Below are 20,539 nucleotides of genomic sequence, written 5' to 3' on the forward strand. Positions count from 1 at the left end.
ATTCAAAAGGAAAACAAAGAGATTATGTTTTTCATTATTTATTTTTCTTTTATTTACATTGCCAAGGCCACTTACATCATAAAAAATAATTTTAGTTTTGTTACTCAGCGGAGTTGAGTTGCTTTAACTTTCGTGGCACACTTTTTTGAGTCGTAACTCAGGTGAGTAAAAAACTTAGAGTTAAACTCAGATTTGAGTTGAGTAAAATAAAATGTTCGTGGCCCCGGGGCCTGGTGTTTTGGTCCTGCCTCATCTGGTCCCAATATGCTAGTTGACGTGACTAAGTCGTGTCAATATTTAAATGAGGTCAAGGACACAGTCGCAGCCGGATTCCAATGGGCAACAGAAGAAGTATGTGCTCATTAGTACACAAATTGGTGACAATTTTTAAATAAAACTGGTCATATGCAAATGATTTTAACATGAATTTCATTTTACAGGGTGTTCTCTGTGAAGAATCCATGCGAGGAGTGAAGTTTAATTTGGAAGACCTTAGTGCGCATTCTGACCCAGCCCACCGGAAGGGAGCACAAATGATTCCATCAACTAGACGATGTTTGTTTGCTTCTTTCCTGACAGCCCAGCCAAGAATTCTAGAACCTGTTTATCTGGTAGATATTGAGGTTCCGCCGTCAGTGATGGGAGGAGTTTTCAATGTGCTGTCAAAGCAACGTGGTCTCATGATCGAAGAACAACAGAAGATTTGGTCTCCAATGTACAGCATAAAAGCCCATCTACCTGTCAACGAATCTTTAGGTAAGCTCTATTTCCAATGTTTCTTTGTAAAGTTTTTCGAATTTCAACAAAAGATTTTATTTCATTTGGTGGTCAGTTGAACTTTTATTAACAGTATCAGCCCCCCATCCAACCACTAAAGACTGCCGTCACATTGTGTTTTGTTCGATTTTTGTATTTTGTTTAGAAGTTCTGTATAGTAAAGATTAATGTTTTTGAAGGTTTCGCTGAGGAGTTGAGAGGACAAACAGGCGGACAAGCTTTCCCCCAATGCGTCTTTGATCATTGGCAACTTCTATCGGGTGACCCTCTGGAGCAGACGTCACGAGCCGGAACTGTCGTAGCCGACATCAGACAGCGGAAAGGTCTCAATCCCGTCATACCCAAACTTGACAACTTCCTGGATAAACTCTAAAAAGCAAACATATTAATGAAGCTGAAGTTCTTTGTAAAATTAAAGGATGTCCAGAATGAAATACCAAAATTTCTTAACATCAAACTATTGTGAAAAAGAAAGGAAAAATAAAAGACACTGATGCGAATGACAAATAATATATTTTTCTCTTCTTTATCCCTTTGAAGAAAAACAACATATATTCAACACAAAGAGGAAGTACATAAACTTAAAATTACTGCAGTTTTTTTTTTGAGAAACATATTCAACGGCAACGTTGACTATCAATGTTTTTATCATATCATATACACATGATATTCATATATTATAGGTAGATAATACATTACCCGCAAATAACTTTATCAGACTAAAGTTAAAGAAACTTGAGAATAGTTAAAAAAAATCATACGAAGTGCACAATTAAAGCTTCAAAATAGTAAAAGCACCACAATAGAATGTTTTTTTTCAAAGATTTACATTTTTTTTGTGAAATATAGTGAAAAAAAACAAGCAAAGTACACGATTAAAGGTTCAAAATAGTAGAAGAACTATACTTGAGTACAATTTTCACAGATTTTGTATGTGAAATTTAAATACCAGAGATGAAAGAGGAATGATGTCAATTAAAATTCGATATTTCGAACAAATGCTTGCAACTTAGGAATCTGATAAAATTAATTCTTTTCCTTGAAATGAAAGGTTTTTCAAAGCATGGTAACCTTGTAAAAATGCAGTGATTTTAGAGGAAAAAGAAAGACTGTTCAAAGTTTTGAAGTGACGTTAAATGATTTTGAGTAAGCAAGGTGCAACATTTTCAATTTCTTTAATTTTTTAAATCTCGATAAGATAGCTAGTCCAGTCTATTTAATAAGCGGTTTGAAACATAGAGCATGTATTGAAATGTGTAAACACTATGATACAAAAGAACAAGACCTTCATCAAGAATGGTTTTATTTACTTTGTATTGTGTGCAGGTTTTGTTTGTTTGTATGTTGTTTAACGTCCATCTCGAGAATTTTTCACTCATATGGAGACGCCACCACTTGCCGGTGGAGAGCTGCAAATTTTGTCCTATACTCGGCACTTAAGGCCATTGAGCAGTGAGGGATCTTTTTTGCCAGCACTTACTGCGACACGGGACCTCGGTTTATACAGTCTCATCCGAAGGACCAGTCTCCACGTCCCACAGTGGGATTCGACTCCTTACTCCGCGACTCTAGAGCAGACGCTCTTACCACTGCGCCACGCGGGCGACTTGTGTGCATGTAAATTAGATATAATGTAAAATCACATAAAATATGATATAATGTAAAATCACATATTTTTTACCCCCGCGAAAATATGTGATTTTACATTATATCATATTTTACATGCACACACGCGGGCGACTTGTGTGCAGGTAAAATATAATATAATGTAAAATCACATATTTTAGCGGGGGTCAAATTTTTGTGGTTGCAGGAAAAAATATGGGTTTGCGGAGAGGAGGTGATTTCGTGGGTGAAGAATTATTGAGTAGTAAGAAATTCGAAAAATATGTTGGACATAAATTCGTTGGTCTCTTCATACATCGAAAAGGTATGAAATGTATATGAAGTAAACCACACACACACACACACACCCTCACCCACACACACCCACACACACACCCACACACACACACACACACACCCTCACACACACACACACACACACACACACACACACACACACACACACATATATATACAAGTAATTTATTTTGGCAATTTTACAAAATGTTCTATTAAGAGAAGACTTTCTAAGTTTTTGAACTTGTGTCTAATCCTTTTGACTCTTTGTCAATAAAATATGTTCAATTCAACCTCGAAAACAACAAAAAGTGATTTCACAGTAGGTAGAAAAAAAAAATAAAATGGATATTAAAATTCTCCTTTCAAAATAGAATGAATGTTGCTCCAAAAAAATTTTCTTTCTGGATTATCCTTCGGATACTTAAATATGTATGATTTTTTTTCTCCATCATGTCACGAAGGTGTAGTGTTCGTCAGGATTAGATATGGCCTTGTAAAGATGAAAAAACATTTCCTCTCTTTCTCTTTGGTAGAAGCTTTCTATTTTCGCCATTCTTAATTCAAATATACACCAGTATAATTTTACAAATTGGCCGAGAGCTGTGTGCCGACTTTGATCGCTGTTAACATATTTTCTGCGATGTCATATACGAATTACCAGACGTGAAGACACAATTTCATACCCCATTTCTTTTATTTCTCTCGCTTTGAAAAAAATAGTATCCGAAATTCCAAATATATGCATTTCTTACCTTTAGGCCTAGGGCATCTAATGACATTGAAGGAGTTTAATTGTGATGGAAATCAAGCATTTCTATAAGTCGTGATCTTTCTGTAAGGAGTCTATCGCATTTCAAGTTATAAAACTGAAATTCAGTCAACCATTATGATCTTCTTATAATTACAGAATTTTGTCAAAAAGCTTATTATTTACACACACACACAAGATGGTCATTCTGAATTGTGACAGTTACTGCTTTTATATCAGCCAATTCCTTGCTTCTTGCACCAGAAGATAACAGTTACACAGAAGATAACAGTTACACAGAAGAAACGAAAGTAAATGTAACTTTTTGTAATGATTAGTTCACCACTACTTTCGAGTAAGGAAAGGGCACGCAACAAATCATACCCTTCACCTGCAGGTTTAAAGTTTTGCCGGATTAAAATATATAAACATGCTTTTTGTAAATGAACACATAATTATGAAATTTAAAATACCCATGTTATTTTAATTTCAATTTGGCACATTTATTTTAAATGAAAATTGCCAGAAGTGTAAAAATATTGTACAACAACATCATCCTAGCATCCAAACGTGCTTTATTTATATAAAATTGAAAATTAAATTAATTAATTAAAAAAAGGTTACATTTTCTCATCATATTTGTTAGAAAAATTATGGATACTCATTTGAAATCATTAAAGTAAAAATTAAGTTTTAAGATTTTATGATATAACCGAGATATTCTTGGAAAAAATCGTGATAAATCGCGATTCGAATTTTTTGCCGATACTCATCCCTATTGTAGTGATTTGATTTTAACATATTTTATTGCAACATACATATTTAAAAATATTGGAAACAAGTTCTATCAACTTAGTAAATTTCTTTCTTTAATATATACAAAGAATACAATGATTAATTTACAAATTACAATAATATCGGCAAAAATAAAGATATACATGTTATATCAGTAAGATATCTCAAGGATACTTGCCATCAAATGCAATCTATCGTTAAGTCGAATGCTGACTGACGTTTTTCATACTAACTAGTAATTAGTAGGCCATTATGTCTACGGATATTTCCGTTTTCACGATCATGACAAAGAGCACACGGCGTGTGTGACCGGTCGACGGGGGATGCTTACTCCTCCATGGTACCTGGTCCCACTTCTGATGTTTTTTGAGGTCGTGTTTGCTCTGCTCCTGATCTGGACTTTTGAGCTTGATTACAGTTCGTTATCTCCATATTTCCTTATGAATTTCAAATCTTTAGAATCCCAAATGTAATATATATTTAATGGTTAAAATGTATGTCAAAATGTTAAAATTACTGGGGGTATATATATTATTAGCGAACGCAGCGAGCGGCGCCGCTCGTCACTGCGAGCTCTAACGATAACGCCTGGGCGAAGAGAAAATTCGGACTACTGCACATTCATTCAATAGAATTTTTTTCCGCAGTAATTCTGGACCCACAATGCATCGCTTCTTGTTCTCGCTGCTAACTTCGTTCGCGCGGTAACAACAACTAAAAATTCACAAAAAATAAACTCGCCTTAATTTAATGGATATTGCATACAGATAGTAGATTAAACGTTCTTTGTTAAAATCATTGCACTTTTTAAACTTTGTTTATGGAAATGCAGCTAACATACGACGTCATGTGACGCCACAGTCTAGACGTTCCAAATGTCTCGTGCGGTTTGAAGAGGCGGATCTTAATGAATGAAGTGAACAATGCGCTCGCCCCAACGGTCGCACCGTCAACATATTAGAATTAAAAGTGATAAAAACTTAATTATGTTCTTGGGCATAGATCATTCCAACTGACAGTCTATGGCATGGGTCTACAAGGGTGTATTTCCGCTTCTACAAGACAAAGCCCGGGCTGTCCTCATGAGAGGCAGTGTAATGAGCCCAGTGGGAGAGGTTCCGTGTCAAAATGTAGATCTTGACGATAAGCAGTCTTGATCAAGTCTCTTAAAGTAACAAAGAATGTGAAAGTTTACACCATGGATTACATGTAACGAGTATGTTAATCACAGATTATGAACATTAAGGTTTTTTTTGCTCTAGTTGATTGAAATTCCTGTTTGTCCTTTGATCGGAGTTGCCTTGGAATGCGCTTACCCCTCTATTAAGGAGGCTGGGGGGTCAACAAATTAACCACAAATTGATCACCAGATTTAACTTAATTTTTTAGATATGATATCTTAAGCTGTCAACTATCATTTGGCAAAGAAAAATTTCAAAAATTTTAGTTTTAAAATTTGATCATTTTCTATATCTTCATATGGAGCTCTTCTTCTAAAGGAGATCAATATAGTCTAAAAATGGCCACAACCCCCCAGCCTCTTTAACTATTCCCGTGATTTAGCTCAAGCAATTGGCAAAGTGAAATATGAAAATTAGCAACAGTATTCACGCTCAGAGTCTGAGAAGAGCAAACACAGACCTCTGAAAACATCAGAGGTTGGAAATGGTGCCATTAATAAGTAATATAAGCTTTCCCTATCGACCTGTTACACCAGCCGTTAGCCCTTCTTCTTGATCACATAAACGAAGTAATCCGCAGAGAATAATGACCTAACAGTCTGTATTTAATACATCAGTCAACATTCAACCAAACAACAGGTTGTAATTACAAACAAATTCATTGCATCAATCATAGAATTTGTGCATTGTTGACTTAAACAAGATTTTTGTTACCGTACTTTGAAACATCAATTTATTTCTCAATGGGCTGCCTTGATTTACAAATTACAGATTATGCTCTTGCGTATCGAATTAACAATTATTTCGGTTTTGAATGTAATTGACTATAAATGAATGCCTACATTGTTTTAAAAAGTAATTCATTAAATTAACAATTACATAAATATTATTTTTGATAAAACACGAAGATAACGAGCTGTAATCAAGCTCAAAATGCAATTCGGGAGCAGCGCAAACACGGAACTCTTAAAACATCAGAGTTGGGATCAGGTAAATGAAAATATCGTGAAAAACACTTTCAAGATTGAAGAAATGATAACACATACAGTACTATATAGATGGATTTATTTTAAATATATATAGCTATAGTTTGTAAAGTTGAAAACATTTTTTAAAAATGTAAATCAGAAAGTAATCGAAAACTTTATCCAGATGACTGACATTTTTCTCTGAGTAATCTCAATTAATTTAAATTACATTAATCAAGTTTGTAGGTGATTTACGATTTCTTCTTATTCTATGAACAATTGTAATCTACATTGTGATTACAATTACAATTATCCCATGTCAGAGATAGATTGTTAATTTTGCTTTAATGTCTTTCTCAAGTAAAACACCCAAATATAAAATACATGTGTCAGATCCTGTTGTGTTTTTTATTTCATGTTCAGCGGTATATATCAAAATATGAATGAAAATGAATATTGTTTTAACTGGTAAAATGAATTAAATGATATATCTAATCAATATATAAATGTCAAATGTAGCAGATTCTGAATAAATTCTGCTTCATAAGAATAAGTCCACAGGTAAAGGTAAGTTAATTCTATATTTTCCTTCTCTATTCAAATTTTGTGCAAGAAACATGATCCCATTATCACCAAATAAAAAAAAAGAAAAAAAAGAAAAGAAAAGAAAATGAATTCGTTTCATAAAAGTAAAATTTGTGTATGAAATATTGGAAATAAACATTGATATATTTATATCGCTGTGAATCCTCTATCACGGAGCTTGCCAGCAGAAGCTGATTAAGTAAGTTTATGTATTAACTCAAAGGATTTCTAATCAACTTCACTCCAAATCTGTGTTATTCCAATGGACGTTTGACCTTGATTACTTTCATTATCTTCAAATTTCATCCATTCCATTGGAATTTACCATTAGATCTTTAATCATGTTATTGATCAGTAGACATGCAACATATCAGAATAATTCCCCCCAAAATGCATTTGCTTTTTATGTTTTATGTGGGGTTTTGTCCATAGAAAAATATATCAAAAATATATCTGGAATTTTAGGCCACTTCAACTGGACTACCATCGATAAAATAACATATGACGTTTTCATTTCTGCTATATATTTTTGCTGTCAATAACTAATAATAACTAAGATAACTAATCATTAAATTGAACACAGCCCATATGAGCAAAGGGTTTGAAATTGTGAGCATTGTGTAGTTGAACGAGTTAAACATCTGTATGACAGAATGGAATACGATCTTTACAAGTAATGTTATTTTTTAAAGGTATATGCAAGTCAATTAAAGAATGAGGTTAAACTATCAGACTGATGTTACAATATCTCCGGATCCATTCAAAGTAGAATGGATGTTGCTTCAAAAATCTTTTTCCTCTGGATCATCCTTTGGATACTCAATGTAAGATTTTTTATCCATCAATTCACGAAGATGTAGCGGTATTTGGGGATGAGATAAAACCTTGTAAAGAACAATAATGCTAGTTTTTAATTTTATATGCAAGTCAACAACAACAACAAAATAAAAATAAATAAATAAATTAAAAAAAATGAAAAAAGGTAAAACTATCAGACTGATGTTACAGTATCTCCGGATCCATTCAAAGTAGAATGGATGTTGCTCCAAAAATCTTTTTCCTCTGGATCATCCTTTGGATACTCAATGTAAGATTTTTTATCCATCAATTCACGAAGATGTAGCGGTATTTGGGGATGAGATAAAACTTTGTAAAGAACGACAAACAACATCTCTTCTCCTGCTCTTTCATAGAAACTTTCCATTTGCGCCATTCTTAATTCAAACATACACCAATACGATTTTACAAATTCTGGCGAGAGCACGAACACAGTGTATCGACTTTGATTAATTGCGGTAGATATATTTTCTGCGATATCATATCCAGGAACAAAGTCCCGGAAGTGAAGACATAACTTTAGGTTCCCTTTACTCTCTAGCATTGGTAACATTTTACTTATCACAAAATCTCTGTCCTCATCAGCATGAGAAATGAAAGCATCATATTTGTACATTGTATGATTCTTGAGTGATTTATACCCGTGAAATTTACTTTTGGTCATGCAATAAAAATATCGAACCTTCCATCGGTATCGGTAGATGATTCGTGAAAAGAGCAGAACAAGAAACAAGATTATCAATACCAAAATTCCTGCTGCTAACTCAGAATATGGTCCACATCGCATACCTAATTCAATCAGGATTTTTCTGTCATTGAACGAGAAAATTCTTTTATCCTCTGTGGAGCAATTGTAGCTTTCAAATGACATAAAGCTGATGTTCTTCTTTTGTTTTTGAAACATCCACTTAATGAACGCTTTTGTTTCACAGTTACAAAGTAAAGGATTATTACGTAGATCTAATAACAGCGGAAAATCTCTCCGATTTGCTATTTCATCCAAGGCATTTCTTGTTGATCCTAATAGCGATGATAATCGATTATATGATACGTTTAAAACTTTTAAGCTCTTCATATGGTTGAATTTGAATGCAATATGATCCATTAAATTAAAATAAGGTCAAATGTCGAAATTTAAGAGAGAGATTGGAAGACGTTTTTAGAAAGAGACACAACTTCATTATTGCTTAAGTCCAGATGTGTCAAATTTGTTAATTTCTTTAGAATCTTACCATCTACATCTTTAGCTAGAGAATTACCTAGTTTATTATTGGATAGTTGAAGATCTTCAATAGAATTCCAAAAATCAAAGAAAAAATTTGAGACAAATTTGCAATTATTTTTGGATAAGTTTAAAATCTTTAATTTCGTTAATCCAATGATTGGACCTATCAACTTAGACAACTGATTTCCATGCAATGAAAGGCTTTCTAAGGTATTTTCTAAAAATATAACTTTTGGGACATCATATCCCAATGAACCATGGACCAAATACATAATTCTTAGCTTTGGTGGTAGTGGTTAAAATAATGGAAACCGTGAATTTTCCCTGAGTTTTTTCGGAGAGTTTGGAACAAAACCAACACTTCTTTTGGTAATTTTGTAACTTTTCACTGATAAAGGCACATCATCTTTGCAATTTAAATCAGTGATGAAATTACCGCCAATCAAGTCATGGGAAGAGAATGATTGGCTAACATTTAACCATATAAGGTTTCTCAGTGCATTAAACTGGAAGATGTATATGCCTTGTGTGAGGCGATTGTCAGCTAATGAGAGGGCGTTTAGTCGCCGGAAAATCCATGTAACATTGGACTCCAACAGCTCGATTTTATTGCTATCCAAATATAATTCTGTTAGCGATGTATTCTGTAGATACCAAACATCGTCTAACGTGATTTTTGTTCCCATTCCAAAAATGCAGTGTATTTGTTTAACTCTCAAAATATCTATTGATGTGAATTGTAAATCAAAAGTAAGGTTTTTAAGATTTCTAAAAGTAAATTCCTTATTATATGACAAATCTAGTTCTTTTAGATACAACAATCCAGAAAATGCTTTTAATTGCGAGGATTTTATTTCACAATGGGTCATATGTAATGTTCTTAAATGATTCAAATGTTTGAAATAATCTTTTTCAATTGTTTTGATTTGACAGTGTCCACCATTGTTACCCGAAATATCCAAATAATGGAGGTATTTTAGATGGGAAAAACTGTTTCCGAATCTGCTATTAGGAAGTCCATTGATAAAGAGATGGCTCAACTGAGAGAGTAATGAGAGACTTTTAGGATATATCTCACTATTGGGATATTCCGAGTTTTCTACCTTTATGTTAAGAACTTTTAAATTGTGTAAGGGTTCGAAAACTGAAGGAGGAAATGTTTCATCGTTTAATTTGAACTTGTTATTAGAAATATTAAGCGTTCTGAGCATTGTCAAATTCTCAAAAGGGTTATTGTGAAAACTCTGCATGTCATTGTATGACAAATCTAAATATATTAGCGATTTCAGATACGATAGGTTTGGACAGTTAGTTATATTATTGTAGCTTGCATCTATTTGATTCACTGTGTGTGAGAATTTAGGAAGAACTTTCAATCTTTTTCCAGAACAATCTGCTTTTAGGCTACCTTGAAGATCTATGCAACGACATCTGTGGTCTTCAGAGCATAGAGTTGAGTTCATTTGTGTTCCTCTCAAGATGATAGAAATCAATAAAAAGGTAATTTTTCCCCACATTCTCTGAGCTTAAAAACAAAAGATAATATAAATTAAGTTGTGGTATAAGCAAAATTTAAAGAAGTCAAAATCCAATAAAACAGTTGGAAGTAGTATTTGTCTGTATATCGTTAAAAAAAATCAAATGACTTTTCAATTTAAACATTTATGATATCTTTCTTTCAACAAAACTAACAGCTTTACTGAAAGGTGTAATGTAATCTGTGTATTTTAAGTTACAAAATAGATTATTAAAAAGTTTATTATACACACTGAGAAAGATAATCACATGAATTGTTCATGTCTTTTCTGGTTAATTTTATATGCAGTGAATATTTTACAAACTAAAATCTATCATACAAGCCCGAGCAAATGGGTGTGGGTGTGGGAGGTGGGGCGTATCCATTAAGTTCACCTCTCTATAGACAAGATAATTTATGTGGTCACTTCTGTAATGAAATTTGCTTCATTAATCCGGACGGCGACTTTTTAAAAGTCAGTTGACTTGATGGACCAGTTTTTAAATTTCTTCTAAATGTGGCATATGTTATGATAAGTGAACTGTTTATAGACTTGCTGGTATGCTATCGAAAATGTCCTACAATAGTCCAGTTAGTAAATACAACCTGTGATTGGGTCGTATTTTGTCTGATTAGTTTCATACCAATTGTGAGGCCGTTGTCAATATGCTAAATTTGACTACGGAATTTTCCGTCTACCTGATCAATACATAAGGTTCACAGTGGGTGTGTAACTGGTCGACAGGGGATGCTTAATTTTCTTCGCACCCGATCCCACATCTGGAATTATATTAAATGCCTTATTCACAGATCTGTTTGTAGATTTGTTGTAGATTTGTTGAGATCAATCACTGTTCCTTATTTTTCTCTTTTTTTCCTTCCTTATATGCCACTTATAAAGATGTGCAAACTTAAATATAGGGTCCTGGTTCTAACGATATCATAGAAGCTCTCTTAGGACTGTGGTAAGTACATGTAGGATAGACTTAAGAGATTCTCAGTTTAATTATTTACAGACTATGTCTATATCTCAAATAAACAATAATATTAGGACATAATTTTCATGATTTGCGAAATTTAATAAAGATGTGTATTTTGATTACCAAATTTCACTTTGGGATCGGGAGGCCCAGGTTCGATTCTAGTTCGCCGCGCCGCGTCAAAACCTAAGACGTAAAGACAGATAGTGATTGTTTCTTCGCCAAGCGCCCGGCATCAGAAGTGAAAGTCAGGGCTCTTTCGGATGAGACCTTAAAAACCGAGGCCCCGTGTCATGGTAGGAGTTCACACGATAAAGAACCCTCACTGCTTAATGGCCCTGAGTGCCGAGCATAGGTCTAAATTTGAAGCTCTTCACCGGTATATGGTGACATCTCTATTTGTGTGAAAGATTCTCGAATGGGACTTAAAACAACAACAACAAAAATCAATCAATCCTATTACCAACATTACTTACACTTAAGTGCGTGGTAGTTTACTTGATTACTATACTTGATAGTTTATATTTTACTCCAACTCAACATTTTATTCATTCTTTTTTCATCAAAAACTATTTTTGATAATCAATTGATTAACACTAACCACTTTTCAGCTATTACATGTAAATCCGGTTTTATACAATCATCTGTAGGAGAGATTTCTTTAGTAAAAGGAGTAAGCTTCCCATGTTGACCAGTCAAACTAGTCGCAAGCCCTTTTTACTGATCAGGTAGACGGAATATTCCGTAGTCAAATTTAATATAAAAAAGGCCTAACAATTGGTACGAAAAACTTCAGGCAAAATAGGGCCCAGTGATAGCTCATATTTGCTAAAAGGTTATTACAATGACCATAATGAATGGAATGGAAAAAGCTATTGTTAATTGATAAAACTTCGTCAATATATCGAGTTGAAGGTCACAGTAACTGTTTTCTTTTTCTCAAGCAGAAGTTTGTGATGAAATATGGAGATAACGAACAGTATTCAAGCCCAAAAGTCCATTAAACAATACAAATTTTGAAGCAGAGAAAACACGGACCTCTAAAACATCAGAGGTGGGATCAGGTGCCATGAGAGAGTAAGCATCCCCTGTCGAACCGGTCACACCCGCCGTGTGCTCCTTGTCATGATCGGGAAATAACGGAAAAATCCGTCGACAATTCAGTGTGTAAATGATGACCTAAATATATTTGTATGAAAAACGTCTGTCAGCATTCGACTTAATGATAGATTGTATTTGCTGACAAGATCATTGTATCGACCAAAAAATTGCAAATGGTGGCTTAAAACGAGACTGTTGATATCCTTGTTTCATCATCGTGTTTGTCAATAGCTTGCCTCGTTTTAGAAAGTGTTCGTACATAGAGCATACTATTGCATATCACATTAACTGGGAGATATAAACACCATATATAGGTGATAAGGGTATATTGCTACATAAGGTAAGGGAAGTTGACATAGAAAAGTTGAAGTCATCACGTTTATCTTGATTTGTTGTTTGGTTACCATTAACATCTTTTTCTGCATGTAGTAAAATATCCTAAATATACAATAGATGCGTCAGACTCTGTGGTATCTTTAATTTCAAGTTCACTGGGATATATAGAGTGGACATATGAATGGAGGTAACTATTGTTAATTGATAATACGTCGTCGATATATCTAAATGTCGAGTTGAAGACCACAACAAGTGTCTTCATCTCATGTAGAAGTTTTTGAATAAATTCTGCTTCATATGAATACATAAATAGATCTGCTAAAAAAGGGGCGCACTTAATACGCATATAAATAAATTATATTTCATAGGAATATAAAACAGGATGTCTAATTTTTCTTGACACCGGTTCCATCGAGTCCGGATAAAGAGTTGTTTAGATACAACATGGAACACCACTGGTGCATATGATGAGGATCCCATACCCCACAGAGAGAGAGAGAGAGAGAGAGAGAGAGAGAGAGAGAGAGAGAGAGAGCTGTTAAATAATATCTTTTTTCCTCTGAAAACAATTTCCATAAATCCCTTAATTGAATTTAGCTTCGAAATTGTAGCTTTTAACGCATGGTTGACATTTTTTTCCACAAATAAGTAACTTCGACTCCATGTTGAAATCTTAATGAGTTTTAGAATACACAATGTCGCCTGTAATCTCGTGAATTTCAGACATCCAATACGACTAGTTACACTCTCTTGCACAGGGCACCTGTGAATTTGATATCTAATTGTGTAATTCACTATTTTGGCCAAATTATTTAGGATATCATTATGACTGCAGTAATTTATATTAGCTTTATAATGCTACCGACTCTTGTGACAACGAAGGTAAATAAAGTATCAAATAATGTGCTGATCTAGATATTTTATTAATGCAAAGTATGAATTTAGAACATATTGAAAGAGGGATTTTATAAGGGTTATAAAAATAAAATGAATATGAATATATTACTTGCATAAATGTATAATTGTGTATGTTGAAAGCCTACTTCATGATTCATTGCTTTTGTATAGATGAGATATATACAACCAGACGATTTGGCCCAGAACTAAATTATCTGAGTTTATAAGGATCCACTGTTTATCACTTCCGCAGGATTTCTTTTAATAAGATATAACAAAAACTATTAGTGTTCAATATTTTGTGTTTGAAAATTATGCCCAAGTAAAAAAAGGCTTATATTTTGACTTAACTTGATAAATCCAATACGTTAAATTTGTCTGAACGATGGTATGTGTCCGATCAATAGTGGAATCATCTTGTATGTAAAGGGAAAATAAATTTCAGTGCAAGATTAACTAGAGTTATTGTCTAGATATGAAATTTGCTATAGTTTGAACATTGAACATTAGTCTGTATATCTTGAAGAAGAATGAGAATTAATACCAGACGCATACAGAAAAAGTTATGGAATACTAAATGACCTACATTATTTTACAGGATGATAGAATTAGTTACATTTAGATGTAGTTAAAAAAAATTAATGAATATGTCATTCCATGTTTTTGTGAGTCTGATAATTAAAATGAATAAAATTGCATAAAAAATATTGGATTAACCATTTAAGCAAAATGGGCTTAATTTGAAATTAGTTGCAGTTGACAAAATATGTAATGATATAGAAATAATAAAATCTAGTTTGTCACCAAAAATTTCTTTCGTATAAAGAAGATATCCCTCTTCCTTATCTTCACTATTTTCACATGAATTTTAAATACTTGTATTCAACATCATTATAAACACAAAAAGAAGAAATTTGAATACTTTTACTTACTGTTTTTTTATGTCTGGCCCTTCCTGCTTATGAAGCAAATTGTATCATATAACAGAAACTCCCGAAATGTAGCTTCTGTAGTGAATAAGGTTCACGATATAAAAATAAGGTGAAAGAAAGTAACAATTTAAATCCTTTCATATTGGCCTTCAGACAATTGCGCAGTTAGGAAATGGTGTCAAATGACGGTATAAATATTTGACATCCATCTTTTCGGGTTACAATATTTTGTTATTTCTGATTTTCATTAGATTATAAAAATGTTTTACTAAATTATTAAAACGTTATTTTAAAAATGGAATGATTCTGGTTATACTCAGGTTTTGACTGTTGATACCTCTAGACCTTCCGATTCAAACCTATTGAATTGTGAAAGTGTGGAAAGGTATATATATATATATATAAGTTTGTATGTAGTATCATCATTTAATATATTCATTTTCTGTTTATGTATGCCCTTTCTGGTTGTGAAGCATCAGATAACAGCTACCCCAACTAATGCAAAGTTCATGATCTTAATATAAGATCACATTTCACAATGGCCTGCAGATAATTGCGCAGTCAAGAAATATTTTCAAATGACTGTCGAAATATTTTACATCGACCTTTCTAATCCAGATTTTGCGTGTCGTTTTTAATTTTTTTTTTTGCAACATTATAAAAACTATTTACTAAAGTACATTATAAATATATTTATTTTTAAATTTTGTATGTTTGTTTGATTGTGTTTCAATTTTTTTATTTTTTGAATTGGTTTACATGATTCATTAGTTAATCAATAACGGCTGTCCCTGCCTAATAGAAGTAAAATATTGATGTGCATTTTTGCAAACTTACTTGCTTTGTTATTGAACTATGGAAACTTTACAGCGTTGTATTATACTCAGGTGATCTAAGGCCTTTAGACGCCTTAGAACTATAAAAATCAAAGATGGGAATTGCAAATACTCTTATTTTGTAATTCTTTTCTTCTAAAAAAAAGAATTTTTTTAGAAAAAGAAAAAGTTTTTTTATTGTTCGTCCGATCATGACAGGGAGGACCTGATTCTACCTTTGATGTTTTTAGAGGTCCGTGCTTGTACTGTTCTTATTTTGAATTGTACCAATGGACTTTTGAGCTTGATTGCTCTTCGTTATCTTTATATTTCATCCATTAGCCACTGTGACATATGAAGACATATATCATGATCACCGTCGTTATTTTCCCCTATAATGTAATGTACTTTCATCTTTCTGACAAATGTGAAATATAAACTATGTACTGTAAATAAAAAATTTCTGTACAAGGATAGAAAACAAAAGGCTTGTATTATCGTTATCCAAAATACACTTGCTTTCCGAATAACAATAAACGGGAGTCAAAATAAGACAACCTTCCTCAGAATGAAGTTTATAATCTGCAAACGATTACTTGAAAAGAACGACATTCAAAGAAATTAGGTATAAAAAGGGAAAATGCGAACCACCTTATTGTTGAAGTTCAACATTTTTTGAAGAACTTATAATGATATATCCATTTTTGTCCCCCGCTTTCACTGAAAGTGGGGGATATTAATTTGGGCCTGTCTGTCCGTCCGTCCGTCTGTATTTCTGTCTGTCTGTAACGCTGTCGTTTCCGCGCGATATCTCAAGAACCCTTTGAGATTTTGCAATGAAATTTTGCCTAGCAACTCCCTATGGCCTAAAGAAGAATCCTATTGATTTTGAGGTCAAAAGGTCAAAGGTCAAGGTCATAAATTCATAAATTCTGTCTGTTTTAACACTTTCGTTTCCACGCGATATCTCACGAATCCTTTGAGCTTTTGCAATGAAATTTTACATAAGAACTCCCTGTGGCCTAAGGAAGACCTCTATTGATTTTAAGGTCAAAAGGTCAGAGTTCAATGTAAATTTATACATTCCGTCTGTGTGTAACACTTTTGTTTCCGGGCAATATCTCAAGAAGCTTTTGAACTTTTGCAATGAAATTTTATATCATAACTCACTAGGGCCTCTCTCACCCCTCTCAAAGTGTCCCGTCCCGTTTTTTAATTATTATTTACATGTATTATATTAAAGTCTCATGGCACTATTTTTAGCACAGGGTCTTGTGGAGAGTTATTACGTATAATTCAGGTTGTCGGTGGACATTGTATTCTTATTACATCTATTAGAACTGTTTAGTAAAGGCTAAATTAGACACCATGTATTGATTAAAATTTTTCAATATCAAACCTCAATATAAACATTATATGTGAGTTCTAGTGGTATGATACTCGCTTAGCAAGCGAGAGTCCCGGGTTCAATCTCCGGACGATCCTCTTTTTTTTTTTTTTAAATTTTTTTTTGGGATTTACTAAATAATACTATTCAACATGTGAAATGAAAAAGTTATGATGTCTGGCGTGTACAAACTCATAAAATCATTATTACAGTGTGATAAATATTCTGTATATTAAAAATAATCTTCTATACACATATTAAAGAATAAGCAATGAAATCTTTATATCCATATTGGCATTTATTAAAATTTGCTTCAATATACATGTATACATTTAATAATTCTACAAATACAGGGGGCAGTGTGACCCCCCCCCCCCCCCCCCCGAACTGCGCATGCTCTTCTTTTTTTCTAAGCGGGAAATTATCTGAATTAGCTTGTTTTTCTTAAGAGAGGATTATTGCATTAATAACGTTAATAATGTTGTTTATCCGCGTGAAATGTTGCAAAGATTAAATTTTGCGAAAAATTTTCAAGAAGCAATGTTCCAACTTCTACGACGGTAATTTAGCTACTATAGTATATTCCACATATGGCGCTCGTATTGTATATGAAATATTTAGCAATGTAGTTCAAGCAAGCTCCCAGCGGTATTATATTTCAATTTCAAAGGTATTAATTTTCAGAAAAAAATATTGAAAATTCACTTTCATTGTAACTTGACGATTTGTAAATTAATTTACATTCTTTAATTATTATTGTTTTACAAATCGGCTTAATTTTAAAACGTGACTGTTGCCGATATATGTAAAAAGGTGATAGACATGGCAAATAAAGTGTATATGAACAAATAAGCTTTCAGGGTTTTTTTTCCTAACGACAGAGGTATAAGAAATGTCTAACCGAAATAGGTACCATGTTTGTTAAAATCTGAGGAAAAATTGCAATCGATGCAATCCTCTGAAATATTTCTTAAAATGTATTTTAAAAGTCCTTGAAAGGATAATAGATAACATTTTAGGACAGTCATTGCAATAAACGTTTTTGTCACTGTTGACACCAATACATTAAAACAGAATTTTAAAATAAAATTAAAAATTACCGAAGACTGTTGATTTTTTTGGTCAAAGTTGACGTTCAGATGAATACAACCATTTAAAAATGATAGTTAGAATTTGAAATATAAAGTTACAGGACAATTGCATCAATTTACATCCATTTATGGAAAGTATGTGCCTTGAATTTATTTCATAAGAAATTCTGTAGTAAAAGCTGAAAATAAAATATCCAAGATAATATTTATAAATATCAATTTATTCAAGACTACATTTAAGAACACAAAAGGACATTTAAAAGCGAGACTATAAGCTTGTTGAACAAATCAAACAAGATTAAATAAACAGCAAAAACAACATATATGTAGATTCAGTGAAAATGATGGAAATTTTTTTTCAAACTATTAACCTGAGAAACAAAATGTTTGCCTGAATGAAGAAAAAATTCAATTTTAATTGTAAAGCAACATACTGTACTTTCGATTAATTACAATAAATTCTAAAACGAAGAAAATGTAGAGCAACAACACGCAGTTTAATTAGATGACCACCTGGCACTTTATCCATGATAAAATGAATAATTAAAAAAAATAGCTCTTGTGACACATATTAGCATAACATATTAGTAGCATTTCATGAGTGTTTTCATGCATCAATTTACTTAACAAATGTTTACACTGATTTAGAAAGAGGTCTACATATAACCAATAACAAAAGAAGATCATTGCAATGCATTAAAAAGCAAGTACAGCGTATCATTTCATTTAAAAACAAATTTGCTTTAAAGATTTTGTTATAAAATGACACTATTTAGAGAATTCTTCAAGTCAAATTTTCCTAGTTTATATAAATACAGAAAATGAAGGCCTGCATCTATTTTTTTTTTATCAAATCATTAACAGAAATCTTTAACATTTTCTTATAAATAGTAACATTGACATTAACCAATAAAGTAAGCTAAATAAATTCCAATCCCACCAATCAGTATTTCAATATCAATTGAAATTAACAATTTTTATCTTTTCCCATCGTATATTTCTTACCTGTATATTTATTATTAGCACCTGTTTTCCTGGCATATTTAGAGTTCTGAGGTGATTTTACATTTATAAAAAAGCTTGGAAAATTCAATGCGAAATGTCTTACTAAAACTGGCATAAATTACAAGATCTAGAGGTTTTCCGATTACAAAGGATATTGTCATTATGGTATTGTATATTCCCTGAGCATCAAGAAGGAATGACATATCATTAGATGTTAAAAGAAATGTGGCATATATAAAAAGTGGGACCTCCTGTACGATAAATGATAAGCCAAGAATAATATTCAATTTCATTAATATGAGGTATTTTATTTTACTTTTCTTTCCAGTCTCTGGTGCCAAAACGGACAAAAACTTTAATTGTTTTCGCATTAAAAGTGTAAGTAAAATTACCAACACAATATCCAAAATTGTTGGTAAAGCCAAGAAGTAGATGTATAAGAAATGCCTTCCATAGTTTTGAAGGAAGTAAAAGGTGAAACTTTCATAAAAACCTGAGTTTAAATCCATCGTACAAGCTTGGATAATTTTAGACTTGTGATCTATGCCAGGAACTTGAAACGTCCAAACCCCTTTCAATGGCATACCAGAACCCCAAACTAACGATACAGACAAAAAACTCAAATGAATTACAGCAAAAATCATAAAAAATGGCTTTAAGTTCCAAAACTTCCATTTTAAAGGAAATGCAACGATTATATATTGAGAAAAAGACATGAAGCACTTGATCCAAATTGATGTTCCATGAAGATTAGTTTGCAAGTTAAAAGAAGCTAGTACGAACCGACAGATTTTGTATTCTATATACCCATAATCCATTTTTAGAAATGTAAGAGCACCATCTCGAATTCCAGTTAAAAGTGTGCAAAGAAGGTCCAGAAGCATAATGGCGACTAGGTACTTCTGAGTGTAGCCGAACAGCTTTGCTCGCTTGAAGACAGCCAGGAGTATAACGGTGACAATAAATGGAAGTAGCCACATGTACGGGGTAAGCTTAATAAAGTGTGTAGATTCCCCGTACCAATCATTAAATAAAATACCGTGTCCAAGCTCAATTTCATGGTTTATCATTTTTCTAATAATTTCTTCTGGGTATTTCCTCAGGATTTCGTCTGAGTATTTCCTCACGACACTAAAATTCATTTTTTTTTGTTCTAATGTTTTTGCGATAACTTTCCTGCAGATGTATGCAAAGAAATACACTCCTTTTACTGGGGCTGAAAGAAATTTATTCCTTTTTAATTGAAAACAAATGAAAATTTATTGTATTTATAACTTGTTTGTTTTAATATATATTTCAAAAATTAATTAAAAATAGATCACTTGGCATGACATATTGTATTTCAATAAGCCGGTCAAGAGAATATGAAAATTTTATCGGCATAAAACAAGTTATTATCTTTCAATAACAAAAATAATCTGTGGACTGTATTGTTGAATCTTATTTTAATTAATTTAT

The 20,539-nt window shown here is 32.6% G+C and overlaps 2 protein-coding genes across 2 annotated transcripts; one reads left to right on the forward strand and one right to left on the reverse strand.

Moving 5' to 3' along the window:
* Positions 1 to 228: 228 nt before the first annotated feature.
* On the forward strand, positions 229 to 1,150 carry LOC133185000 (elongation factor 2-like; the record flags this gene model as incomplete). Its single annotated transcript, XM_061320065.1, has 3 exons — positions 229 to 351; positions 441 to 756; positions 957 to 1,150. Coding segments are annotated over 3 exons (633 nt in total), but the record flags the coding sequence as incomplete, so codon positions are not given.
* Positions 1,151 to 7,950: 6,800 nt separating this feature from the next.
* LOC133185001 (toll-like receptor 4) lies at positions 7,951 to 8,412 on the reverse strand. The gene has a single exon (XM_061320066.1). It carries the CDS (start codon positions 8,410 to 8,412, stop codon positions 7,951 to 7,953), a length of 462 nt encoding a protein of 153 aa, XP_061176050.1.
* Between the last annotated feature and the right edge of the window lie 12,127 nt (positions 8,413 to 20,539).

This window comes from Saccostrea echinata, unplaced genomic scaffold, assembly GCF_033153115.1.
Source record: "Saccostrea echinata isolate AGI-Se365-2 ecotype Australia unplaced genomic scaffold, CSIRO_AGI_Sech_v1 ptg000012l, whole genome shotgun sequence".
Classification (NCBI taxonomy): domain Eukaryota; kingdom Metazoa; phylum Mollusca; class Bivalvia; order Ostreida; family Ostreidae; genus Saccostrea; species Saccostrea echinata.